This window comes from Babjeviella inositovora, assembly GCF_001661335.1.
Source record: "Babjeviella inositovora NRRL Y-12698 unplaced genomic scaffold BABINscaffold_3, whole genome shotgun sequence".
Lineage (NCBI taxonomy): Eukaryota > Fungi > Ascomycota > Pichiomycetes > Serinales > Babjeviella > Babjeviella inositovora.
This window is the reverse complement of record NW_017566840.1, coordinates 173,383-185,433: the sequence shown is the minus strand read 5'-3', so window position 1 is coordinate 185,433 and position 12,051 is coordinate 173,383. Positions and strand designations below refer to the sequence as shown.

General features: G+C 45.1%; 6 protein-coding genes across 6 annotated transcripts; 4 read left to right on the top strand and 2 right to left on the bottom strand.

The window, feature by feature from the left end:
- Positions 1-179: 179 nt before the first annotated feature.
- Positions 180-602, top strand: BABINDRAFT_33500 (uncharacterized protein; the record flags this gene model as incomplete). The annotated part of the gene is made up of 1 exon (XM_019131639.1): positions 180-602. The coding sequence occupies one exon, from the start codon at positions 180-182 to the stop codon at positions 600-602; it is 423 nt and encodes a 140-aa protein (XP_018986294.1).
- Positions 603-2,129: 1,527 nt separating this feature from the next.
- BABINDRAFT_160395 (uncharacterized protein) lies at positions 2,130-3,038 on the bottom strand. Its single transcript, XM_019128206.1, has one exon. It carries the CDS (start codon positions 2,906-2,908, stop codon positions 2,600-2,602), a length of 309 nt encoding a protein of 102 aa, XP_018986293.1. The 5' UTR covers positions 2,909-3,038; the 3' UTR covers positions 2,130-2,599.
- Positions 3,039-3,653: 615 nt separating this feature from the next.
- Positions 3,654-5,990, top strand: BABINDRAFT_34125 (uncharacterized protein; the record flags this gene model as incomplete). The annotated part of the gene is made up of 1 exon (XM_019131668.1): positions 3,654-5,990. The coding sequence occupies one exon, from the start codon at positions 3,654-3,656 to the stop codon at positions 5,988-5,990; it is 2,337 nt and encodes a 778-aa protein (XP_018986292.1).
- Positions 5,991-6,662: 672 nt separating this feature from the next.
- Positions 6,663-7,133, top strand: GIM5 (Gim5p; the record flags this gene model as incomplete). The annotated part of the gene is made up of 1 exon (XM_019131656.1): positions 6,663-7,133. One exon carries the CDS (start codon positions 6,663-6,665, stop codon positions 7,131-7,133), a length of 471 nt encoding a protein of 156 aa, XP_018986291.1.
- A 684-nt stretch (positions 7,134-7,817) lies between these two features.
- On the top strand, positions 7,818-8,066 carry BABINDRAFT_33817 (40S ribosomal protein eS27; the record flags this gene model as incomplete). The annotated part of the gene is made up of 1 exon (XM_019131652.1): positions 7,818-8,066. One exon carries the CDS (start codon positions 7,818-7,820, stop codon positions 8,064-8,066), a length of 249 nt encoding a protein of 82 aa, XP_018986290.1.
- Positions 8,067-9,943: 1,877 nt separating this feature from the next.
- BABINDRAFT_118571 (uncharacterized protein) lies at positions 9,944-10,278 on the bottom strand. Its single transcript, XM_019126916.1, has one exon. It carries the CDS (start codon positions 10,189-10,191, stop codon positions 9,994-9,996), a length of 198 nt encoding a protein of 65 aa, XP_018986289.1. The 5' UTR covers positions 10,192-10,278; the 3' UTR covers positions 9,944-9,993.
- Between the last annotated feature and the right edge of the window lie 1,773 nt (positions 10,279-12,051).

The window sequence follows — 12,051 nt, the reverse complement described above, 5'->3', positions numbered from 1 at the left end:
TTGGTGTCATGTCAGCCGCACATATTACTAAGCTCATGTAGCCTGCACCCATTGTGTAATCCGTGTGGGTGAAACAACCCGGAGGATATAAATGCTATCGTGGCTACGCTTGAACACATAAACATACCTGTTCTAGTATCCAGGCCAACCTATAATACTTTAAGATCAAACACACAACAATGTCCGCTGCTACTGCCGCCCCAAAGGCCACTACCTTCTTCGGAAACATCGTCTCTTACGACGTCCACACCTACTACAACTACGAAGACCTAGAGGAGCAGAAGTTTGCCCGCGAGCTCTACAGAAAGGTCGAAGTCGAGTTTGCTGACTTAATTGAGAAGGGTGATGTCCGTATTTTCAAGTTCTGGGAGTACCCAATCGGTCCGCATCCAATCAGTATGTTTGAAATCGATTTCAAAACCGTCGAGGCGTTCATCAAGGTGATTCCTTTCTACCAGGTCAACCACGGGCCATTAAGTGTGTTGATCCACCCACGTTCCGACAAGGGCGCCTTGACCGACCATACCGAACACGCGTTATGGTTGGGCGAGAAGCAGCCATTGAAGTTGGGTGTGTTGCTGAACGATGTTGGCGAGGACTAATTGAGCCTACCACTATGTTTTCAATCTACTTTCTAATAGGTTCGTGTTTCCATGCATCCTTCAGTATATTAGATATATATCCGTTTATCCCGCATCCACTCTTCTGTATGCAAATTTAGACCTAAAGGGTGAAATCCGGCGGTTATGGTGGAAGGATACCCCAGACAATGGATTAGCTTGTTTCACATGATCCCCTTCGCGTGCCGCAGTTGGTTCAGCCGCCAGTTCAATTTGTGGTCGCTGCTATCTTGATCTAATACGATAAATAGAAATAGGCGTCCGTAATGTACAGATCAACAGCGAATGCAATAAGACACCGACTAGTGTCCGGGTAATGTGTGGCCCCCAATCTGTGTTTATTGAAAGCATGATGATTTGGATCCTAGTTGCAGGAGTAATGGGGTTTCCTGCAGCAACTGGGGGTGAGATTAGTCAAAAATATTAGATCGACGATGCCCAAATTTTGCCATAAAAGAGGCTAGACCGTATAGAGGCTATGCACCACGTAGCGTCAAACAAATAATACTAGAGCCACATGTGTTCAGGGGTTGGTGCCACTTAGGCTTAAGGAGTTTTCATGTACTAATTTGCCAAATAGGAAACCCTTCATCTTCCGATAAGGGCAGACCGGCGTGTCAAGCTTTGAATACTTAATGTGTGGCGTGCGCCGATGTCTGTCTCATGTAGGCCGTAGGCATGTCGTGCTTGCATGTACATGCTGTATGGGAGTAGCATGATGAGCTTTTTTCGGATAAATCCCCTGAAGGGGAGCCGTGCGATAACACGGCTTTGTAGCTCCCTTGCTTATTCAGGATGATTTGGAACTGATGTGAACCCGGTCTATTTGACCTGTATTTACTTTAGTCCTAACTATAAATCGCGAAAGCAGCTTAATCCCGGGCCTCTCTCTTAGAAAGGGTCCCCGGAAATGACCGTAAATAACGGCGGTTTATGGCCTACACATGACCGGAAACGGCCTCTACGCCTATTAAAGTTTGAGAGGGGTCCTCAACGACCCCTGATGTGTTTGTATAAAAAAATATATCCACTTCTCGCTTATAACTACTATCGAAACATTTAATTCGCCTAAGGTGCCCCCAATGCTTTCATTGGGTGAAAAAAAAATGCATTACCGTTGGATTTATCTTTGTATACTCTTTTTTCAATACCCAGTAGCTTGTCCCAAGACTCTTAAAAAATACATGGTGAATCAAGTATCAGCCTCCGGCTTGGCTCGACACACCCCGTACAGTTGGATGGATATTTAACTCCCAAGATGCTTCGATGGTCATGTATAGGAAAAGGTGCAGCTTCGGGGTCAGGAGTGAGCCTGCTACTAGCATACGGCACGGTATTAGCCTGTCCCCATTTTAATTTGCTCAAATCCTTGCGGAGTGACATTCATGCCATCCGTATGGGGCACCACCTTACACTCGTGCGGCCCCAACTGAGCCCGTTTGCCCATGGATAGCTCGAGCCGCCGCAGAACTGTCTGTCTGGGCGGCAGGTCATGCATATTATGGCTCCCCGCAAACCAAGTTTGTATGAGGTCAGGTACGGTTAGAAGGGGTACTTCAAGGCTATCGAAGCTCTTTTATTACAAGTCTAATAAAGTAAAGGCTGAGGCATTCCCCTTGGCACACGGCTTCCCTCATTTTTTCCAACCTTACGGGTAATAAAACGGAAATCCCAGGCAAGATGATGAACAAGGGGTCGAACCACACTAGGGCTTAGGACCTGCAGTGTTTATGTCCGAATTCCACCTGGCTGCCGCATATATTTTTAACCAATGTACTTGCAAGGTTTTTGGTGAACAAGCCATATCACGTCTCTACTTCGTATCCTCCTTTGGAGATACCCACGCTAGGGCTACCATATCGACCCCGCTAACTGCAAATAGACACTTCATCGGAGATTAACCCCTTTAGATATAGAAGTCCGTTGCAGCAGGCAGCAGAAAGAGTGATGGCTGTCGAATATGCAGACACCGTGCGTCACTAGTATGTTTTACGGCGAGAGTAGGGATCGACGATCACAAGGCAGCATTTTGAAGCTTGAAATGACATAGGTCGGCTACACCTGTCACCCTTTTTGTGTTTTATCAAGGGTAAAGGTATACTTCTCGTATTATTGTAGACCACTTTCCATGGGCAGCATTCAAGGAGAGTAAGGGGGTAGCCCATTATATTTAGCAAGGTGGCAGGGCTGGCGGGACGGAGATCCCAAGGGGCGATACAAGACGCACAAAGGACTAAAGTACGCCCTTCGTGCGTTTCATACCTCCAAATCTCGGACCAATGACTCATGGGAATTGATGAGATACGGTCTAGGTCCTTGCTTCATTTGGTGCCCCCATTCATCCAAGCCTTGAGAGCCCCAACTCCCGCCACCTCTGTTATCTCTAACGAACAACACGTGAAGGCAGGCTGTACATGGATTACTCATCCCTCTATAGATCGCCCGGCTGGGCTGTAAATGCATTCCGGTGCATTAAATTAGCATACATGGCCTGCATAATTTGAAAAGTAGCCGATGAAAAATTTTCGCCTTACTCGAGCAGGGTCCTTTTCGAAAGGGTCCACCAAAAAGAGCCGGCAGTGTAGCCATGATTAGACCCTGTACAAGCTTTGGTAATCGCATTTTCTTGAACGATTATAGTCCGGATAACCCTGATTTTTTAATAGCCAAAAAGTAAAACCACATGCAGATACATGATAATATGCGAACTGTTCCTGTACAAGTTGCTCAATTGCGTTTTAGTACAACGCGGATTCCTATGCCGCCGACGAAGGTAAAAAGAAACGGGGGAAACATGTCTTGCATCTAGCATACCAGCGTTGTGCATAAGTACTTGCCCTGAAGGGCCCGGATTATGCACGGTGGTGAGATTAGGCATGATCACCCCGCTCAAAAAGAGACAGCTCATCCAAGCAAGATCGCAATACCCATCGCCCCGGGGTGTAGTACGTAAGGGTTGGAAATAGATATAAATAGAAGGTATCCCAGGTGTTTCCTTATCCGCAGTTTCTTTCACTATCTGCAAAGACTAAAATGGGCTTCTTTAGTAAGCTCAACTTTAAGGATGCTCCCCTTTCGGAGACATCTCATATCAAAGCTGAAAATGAGATTCCAGAAGAACTCAAGTTGCAGGCGGTTAAGTCTGGTGAATTGGACATGTTATCCGCCCAGCTTTCCCAACAAATCATGGAAGACGAGTACGCCGGCGTGGTGATTGACGACGACTCTCCATACCCAGAAGTGAGAGCCGCGGTTTCCTCCTCTGATGACCCTTCGGTCCCCCAAAATACTCTCAGAATGTGGGTTATCGGTATGCTCATGAGTACTATCGGGTGTGCCTTGAACATGTTCTTTTCCTTGCACGCCCCTGCTTTCCAGATCACTACCATGGTCACCTCTATCGTTGCCTGGCCCATGGGTAGAGCCTGGGAATACTTAATGCCGCAAATGAAGGTCTTTGGTATGGAATTAAACCCGGGTCCTTTCAACATCAAAGAGCATGCTTTCATAACCATTATGGCTAACGTCTCTTTCGGTGGTGGTGCTGCTTATGCCACTGATATTATCTTGGCCATGAACAACTACTACCACAAGAACTTTGGCTGGGGGTTCAACTTGTTGGCTATCTGGGCCACCCAGTGTATTGGTTTCTCCATGGCTGGTCTCTGCAGACGTGTCCTTGTTGAGTCGCCAAGTGCCATTTGGCCACAGAACTTGGTCACTTGTACCTTCTTATCCAACATCCACAGTAACATAAACCACCCTGCGAACGGGTGGAAGATCTCGCGGCTTCGCTTTTTCTTGATCATCTTTCTTTGTTCTTTCGTCTGGTACTGGTTCCCAGCCTTCATCTTCCAAGCCTTATCTTACTTTGCGTGGGTTACCTGGATCAAGCCTAATAACGTCATCGTCAATCAAGTGTTTGGGGCCTCTACCGGCCTTGGTTTATTGCCTATCACCTTTGATTGGAACCAGATCGCAGGTTACATTGGGTCCCCGTTGGTTCCGCCAGTGTCTGTTATTTTCACCATCTTGTTTGCTATGGTTTCCATCTACTGGGTCGCCACTCCAGTTCTCCACTACAAGAACGTCTGGTACGGCAAATACTTACCAATGTCCGACTCTGGTTCCTATGACAGATTCCAACAACCGTACAACGTGTCCCGGATTGTGGATGAAAACTTGAATTTCAACCCCAAAGCTTACAAAGAATACTCTCCATTGTTTTTGTCCACCACCTTTGCCGTCTCCTATGGCTTGTCTTTTGCGGCCATGACCGCTACCATCGTCCACACCGGTCTTTTCCACGGAAAGGATATCTGGAACCAGATGACCGGGTCCAAGAACCAAGCCTCCGATGTCCATCAAAGGTTGATGAAGGCCTACAAGCCGGTTCCAGAATGGTGGTATGCAATTGTCTTCCTCGTCTTCTTCGGTATGTCCATTGCTGTTGTTAGAGCCTGGCCAACCGAGATGCCCGTGTACTCCCTTGTGCTTGCCCTTTTGATTGCCTTTTTCTTTTTGATGCCAGTTGGGGTTATCTTCGCCTTGACCAACATTGCTGTTGGCTTGAACGTTATCACCGAATTTATCGTTGGTTACATGGTTCCAGGGAAGCCAGTTGCCATGATGTTTTTCAAGACTTTTGGTTACATCACCAACAACCAAGCCATCACCTTTGCTCAGGATATGAAGTTGGGTCACTACATGAAGTTGGAGCCACGCTTGTTATTCTGGGCTCAATTTATTGCCACCATCTGGGGTTCCTTAGTGCAGATATGTGTGTTGAAGTGGGCCCAGGGCGCTATTAATGGCCTCTGTGACGCACACCAAAAGAACCACTTCACCTGTCCTACCGGTAAAGTTTTCTTCAATGCCTCCGTCATCTGGGGTGTCATCGGTCCAGAGAGACAGTTCTCCAGTGGTGAAATATACAATGGGTTATTGCACTTTTTCTGGATCGGTGCTCTCTTGCCAATCATCAACTGGGTTATCTTGAGGAGATGGCCAGGTTCTCCAGTCAAGTACATTCACTGGCCAGTCTTTTTCTCTGCTACTGGCTACATTCCACCGGCCACTCCATATAACTACGGCTCTTACTGTATTGTTGGTATCGTGTTTGGCTACTTTATTAAGAAGAGATTCTTCCACTGGTGGACAAAGTACAACTATTCCCTTTCCGCTGGCTTGGACATCGGTTTAGCGTGGGCTTCATGGCTTATCTTCTTGTCTTTGTACTTGACGAACGCGAATGCGCCAAACTGGTGGGGTAATAACGTGATTACAGAGACTATGGACTATCAAGGCACCGCCTTGAACCGAGTTTTGGCAGATGGTGAATCCTTTGGACCATCCACTTGGTCTTCTTAAGTCCTTGTTGAGCTCTTTTTACTCTCCTGAAGTCACACGTTTCGTTTTTTTTTTTGGTTTTTTTTTAATTCCTATACGCTTCAGACAACGCGCAGACTTACCAAACGCTAATATATTTAATAAGTTATACCTCGTCACGGTAAATCTCTCTCGGCCAGAAATCTCAATGTGGATTAGTTTTTACCCCTCAGGTATTAGTCATTTGTGGTTCCCCTTTGGTTATCTTTCACCTGGGTAACTGGAATCTGCAAAGAGACTGATGATGCTGGTGCGTATAATATTTGTCTACCTGAGTAAGCTTAAACTATGCAATTGGCGAATGTGAGTCCACCGTTCGATGCACCCTACATCTACTAGGTAGGTACACCCTTAAATCGCATATTCCGATCCCGAACGCGCAAAAGGCTTATAGCTCACGTCTCGCCCCTTAAATGTTTATATTATTTTCGCCTAAGTAGGAAATCTGTTATTTTTGCTACCAATGGGCCTCTACGAAATATCAAACAATGCCATATCCAACCAACTATTGATACCTCCCTGTGACCACGTGACCTACCAAGCTCTGTAGACCTTAAACCTTTTTTCCGACGAAAAACACGGCCATTGCATTTAATTAAGCGGCGAGCCATACTAATAGAGTACATAGCTTGCCTCACCTGTTTACATACCAAAATGTCACAACAACAAAAGGTCGATTTGACCCAATTGCCAGCCGAGCAGATTATGGAAATCCAAAAGAACTTGAACCAAGAGGTGAACCACTTCAGCACCTCCTTGCAAGCATTGACCTCTGCCCAGAGCAAGTTCGATCAGTGCATTCAAAACATCAAGCAGGTGACTAAATCCGAGTCTGCTGATACAGCAGCTCCAAGTAACCAAATCTTGGTTCCTTTGTCCTCTTCTTTGTATGTCCCAGGTAAGATCAAGTCCGGTGACAAGTTTTTAGTCGATGTCGGCACCGGCTACTACGTTGAAAAGTCGGGCAAGGGCGCTATCGATTTTTACCAGAAGAAGATCACCAAGTTGGACCAGGACCTGACCCAGTTGAAGGAAATTATCCAATCCAAATCAGAGACCTTACAAACCGTGACGAATGTGTTGCGCTCCAAATTAGCTCAGCAACAAGGCCAAGCCCAGGAATAGAAAAAGGGCACAAGACTTGCACAGACACGGTTGAATGCATACAGGGTGAAGCAAGATCCATGAGTCATCTGATGAGCCGAATCCATTGATCGGGGTCAGTGCACGCCTCTCGGAGAGTGCGAATGATTTAGTTGGAGTAACCCTTCAACGTGGACTCAGGCCACTCGATTTAATTGCAATAAATCGGCCGTCAGGCTCGCCAATGAAACCCTACTACACTATTAACAGAGAATTCATATAGACAGTAAGCTGGAAGCAGATATGGTGCGCACGTGACATATCTTCCCACGGTTCTTTAGACTGTTTCAACCTTGTGTATATAATTATCTGTAGTTACTGCGTACATGTCGCAAGAGGGATTTTTAGCACACTGATGACATCGTGGTTGTTAGGAGAAAATGTGCAGCGAACAAGAAATCCTGCAGCTTGGGGCTCCAATAATCCAAAACGTTCGATCGAGCTCTTTAAGGTTCTAAAGGGACTGTCGTTTCTTTTTGCCATAGAAATCCTTTCTTATCTCTATGCATAGGCGTGACCAATTTGTTACTAAGCGAGTGTCTATCTTATCGGAAGGGCTGGAACTTCCTGGCCGTACTATAAATTCGAGCGCCCCCCGAATATTTACCCTTTCTTTCTAATAATTCTCTCCATCTTTTCCGAGAATATCCTCTTTATACGCACACAATGGTCTTAGTTGCTGATTTACTACACCCTCTCCCTCAAACCGAAGCTGGCATGCACAAATTGAAGAAGTTGGTGCAAGCCCCGGAGTCTTACTTCATGGACGTCAAGTGTCCCGGCTGTATGAGCATCACCACCGTGTTCTCCCATGCTCAGACTCCGGTCAACTGCGAACAGTGCGCCACCATCTTGTGTCGGCCATCCGCCGGCAGGGCCGAATTGGCCGAAGGCTGCTCTTTCAGAAGAAAGTAAGGATCCCTATTCCACGATTATGAAAAGAGTTATTGGGAAGCAAAGATATTCTTTCAAGTACACCAGGGTTCAAAGGGTTGCTGGACCAGTAATTTGCTTTGATACCTTGAGTCCTTTTCCGCCATGTTCTAACGACGTCACGCATATATTACAAGTCAAACAGCAGGCGCTGGCCTTCAGAGATCTCTGGATCCTCCTCGTTTGGGTTAGACAGCTCTGTTATATAAGTTATAATTTTCAATTCAATACACTCTGTAGTCTGAGGAGAATTTCAGATTTAGGGTTTGTGAGACTATTAGCCGACATGCAAGGGCCAGCGCTGAGAAGTCGCACTCGACTCCCGTATGGTAATCTAGAGACTCCTGGATGATAGAGTATACCTGGATCCTTTTGTGAAAGGACTTTATTATTTTACGTACGTCTAATTTATTGGTCATCCCACCAGGTAGAATGTTAGTGGCGTATTCACATATTGGTCTTTGCTCAACTTGTATTTGGATCGAGAGGAGAAACGGTCATGTGCGTGACGTCAGTCACGAACCTGTGGTATATGCACATTTTATGCTTACATGACTTTTTCCGAGCGTAAAAAAATAGTGTAACTAGGGGCCCGAAACGATGGCGCATACAACATAACTAAGTACCAATACGAATTTACTAATTTGGTATATATGCCTAATAATTAATCATTTCTAAGATAGTTTTAAATATACATATATTTGAAGTATATATATAGGTTTTTTGCTGGCTTACATTTATGTTATTAATATATTATATATTTCGATTAATCAATAATGTTAATATTCAGATGTAATTATATACATCAATATATTATTAATTGATTAGCAAAAGTAATTCACACACTTACACATAAATATGATTACATTTTTGTCAATAACCACAATTCAAGTTTAAGAGTACAGGTGGAGCTATTATATATATAAGACTGTATTTTGTCTTATATTCTTAGACACTTTCCACTGCATTGTAAAAGGTTTACCCTGCTCCTTTTTGCTAAGGTCGGCACTAAGGACCGCAAAAGATATATGCAGGATATATAGCTCGAGTAAGTATAACCGTAATCGATTACTGGGGTGTACAACTGATTGCACACATGAATCATCTATGGATGCTTTGCGAATGTATCGTTTTTTCAAATCCTCTGTAATGATGCTTGACCACTTTATTGACACGCTTGACACAGGAACCGGTGAGAATCGCAGGCCATTCACGTTAAACTGTCACCGGCGCGTTCTATGCCCGTAAACTGTCGCCGGCGCGTTCTATGCTCATAAACGGTAGATTCTGGCCAAACTAGTCTAGTTTCGACGGAGTTGGAAATTTTGGAAGTTTACGAGTCCGGGATGGAGCATGAAGTATAACACGCGCCACGGTCGCTTGTATTCAATATGGCCGCTTTGATATGATTTTGAGGTTCCAGTACGTCAGGGATATCGGCACTCACCAATCATCCAAGACCTAGAGTTTGATTCCTATAGATTTACTTTGATAAATTTTGAGGTCTATTCAAGCTGTATGGCATATTGAAACAAAGCTAGAAAATATAATCTGTACAAGTTGTAATTGCAATTTATATTTAATTGGCAACATTCGTGAGGATCCCTTCCTGTTGACCTGGCAATACACCCCTTAAACCCTTATCATTATACATTACATCTAAGGTTTCCGAAAAAAGCAGGTAATTTAATCACTGCCGCTGCAAAACGTGTAGAGCGCGATGGCTGAACGCGTGCACACGCGTAACGACCAATTTCTTGGGCAGCACGCGTAACGCATATGCATGCGAGATCGTTGGGATTCAGTAACTATGACACCGTAAACCTGATACAGTGTGGGCTACTTCCATCAGCTTAATCCGCACTACTCACGCTTTTGAAACACAGATGTATCCGAAAGCGATACTCTTTCACTGTATATTGCCAAATAGGATGGTAGTCATCGAACTTTCCAGAAGCACGAAGCACAGGCAAGTTTCTGGCCGAATACTTGTGCAGTTTTGCGAGACTTGAGGTCTAAGGATACATCGAATAAGGTAAAAGAGATTGACGTCTCGGGGAGTAAACACCGGACCTGAGTAGCTATACAAGTCTTGGAAAAGATGCATGTACAAGTTACATGTATGTATCAGACATACCGCTCGTGCTTAATAAGACTTGGCAACAGTATAGCCGTCTAAGCCTTGCATACAAGAGAGATCACATCGGAGTAATTCTGCCCCTTTCAGTAATAAAATACGGTGATTTTCAACTTCCTTGGCAACAGCCATAGTTGAGTAGCCTTAACTGCCGATACGTACGTATGTAAAGTTCTGAACATTGAGATGTGGGGTTGAAGAAGCCAGACCCGTCTTTTTATACGAGCTGTTATCTTGATGGCTTTCCAGCCCAGCATTACTGTGCCTCGCGCCTAATTTTGCGCAGTGGCCAAAGTAAGCAAAAACGAAACCAAAAGTATTCATTTCTATTAACTTACCGCATCTGGGATACTTAAACCACTGGCTTCGCAATACAGCGCGAGGGTATAGCGTATTTCAATCGATCCAAATAACCAGCGAATGTGGGGGCGAAAAACGCAGTTTCAAATCGCATCCCTTTTTGCACCCCCAAATAGTTTGCAGGAGATACATCAACTGCACGAGCTGGTGCCATCTCTTGAAAAAAAATAACGGTGCTGTGCCAAGGGTGCTGGCTTTTTACACGATACGACTAGAGATATGGTAAGGCACATTTTTAGCCTGATGAAGACCAATATTCTCCATCATAGAAACATAGTTATCGTATGACATCCCCCCGGCAATTTCAATGAGTTTTGTAAAAGTTCTGTGGGATATATAACCATGGTTTTACCAACCAGGGGTAATATCAAGGAGGTGTATGAGGATGTCCTCAAACCCTACTGCAACCCTCTGCTGATGTCAGCTATATGCCCCCCATAGCCAGACATTCAGGAACACGTCCAGATCTCGATGGGGAATATTACTCTTCTTTTAAGCCATACTCCTTGTTCCATCGTAGAGGTCGTTAAGGAAACCTTCTCCCCCACGTTAAGCACATGTGTAGTTGTGGGCAACCTTTGGTGCATTAATGTCCATCTGCGGCTACGTTTCACAGCGTATACGTTCACTAGGACTCCGAACAATCCTCAAAATAGCAAAAGGAATCGTTGTTTAATTTCCGAGTACCCCATCTGTCACTTTCAGAGCGTGTTTAGCCCAGGTAACTAGCTGCAGTACGAGTCGCAAGAGAAATTTGTCCGTGTTTTGACACACGTAGCTAGATTCTGCGCAGATACCATATAATATAAGGCTTCTCTGCTGTGCTAGCATCAACTTACGTCGCTAACACCCCCGAAACCCGCACTGCCTACGGTCGACTCGGATTCTTTAGACAGATGTTTCTCGAGGAGAGACGTACGTCTTAGGCGAAGAAGATGCATGCATGCATGGTAACCATAGCTGGACAGCCGCAAAGGTCCGTGCTCGTGGGTCACCATAACAAGGGTCTGGCTTCCCGTAAAAGTAAGCAAATACGGGCTTAGAACCATTCCATTTATTTCATAGGTGGAATCGATTCTTAATAATCGTTTTAGCAGGTTTCATAAACTTCAGCATCACCATTGAATTGTGGACTCCTGAGGGTGGATGTCAACGATTTTGAGGCGGGCAAACATGTCTACGCACACAGGCGACGCCCGAAAGTTCCCTGAGCTACATATAGACGAGCTATAGGGCCCAAAATGATATTGTACGTGGGCGGTGTCGGTGCAAGCAGCTTACCCCATATGAATTAAGTTTTAAGCGAAATAATAGCTAATCCATATACAACGCACTCCAGACCTCAGAGATCAGGACTGGGGCACTAGGCGATAGCTCTTTCCGGAGGTGTGGAGAATAGCGGCAGGCTTCCATGAGGGACTGCAATGGTTTAGACAGACACAAGAACTGATTTAGCGCTACTTGGACTCA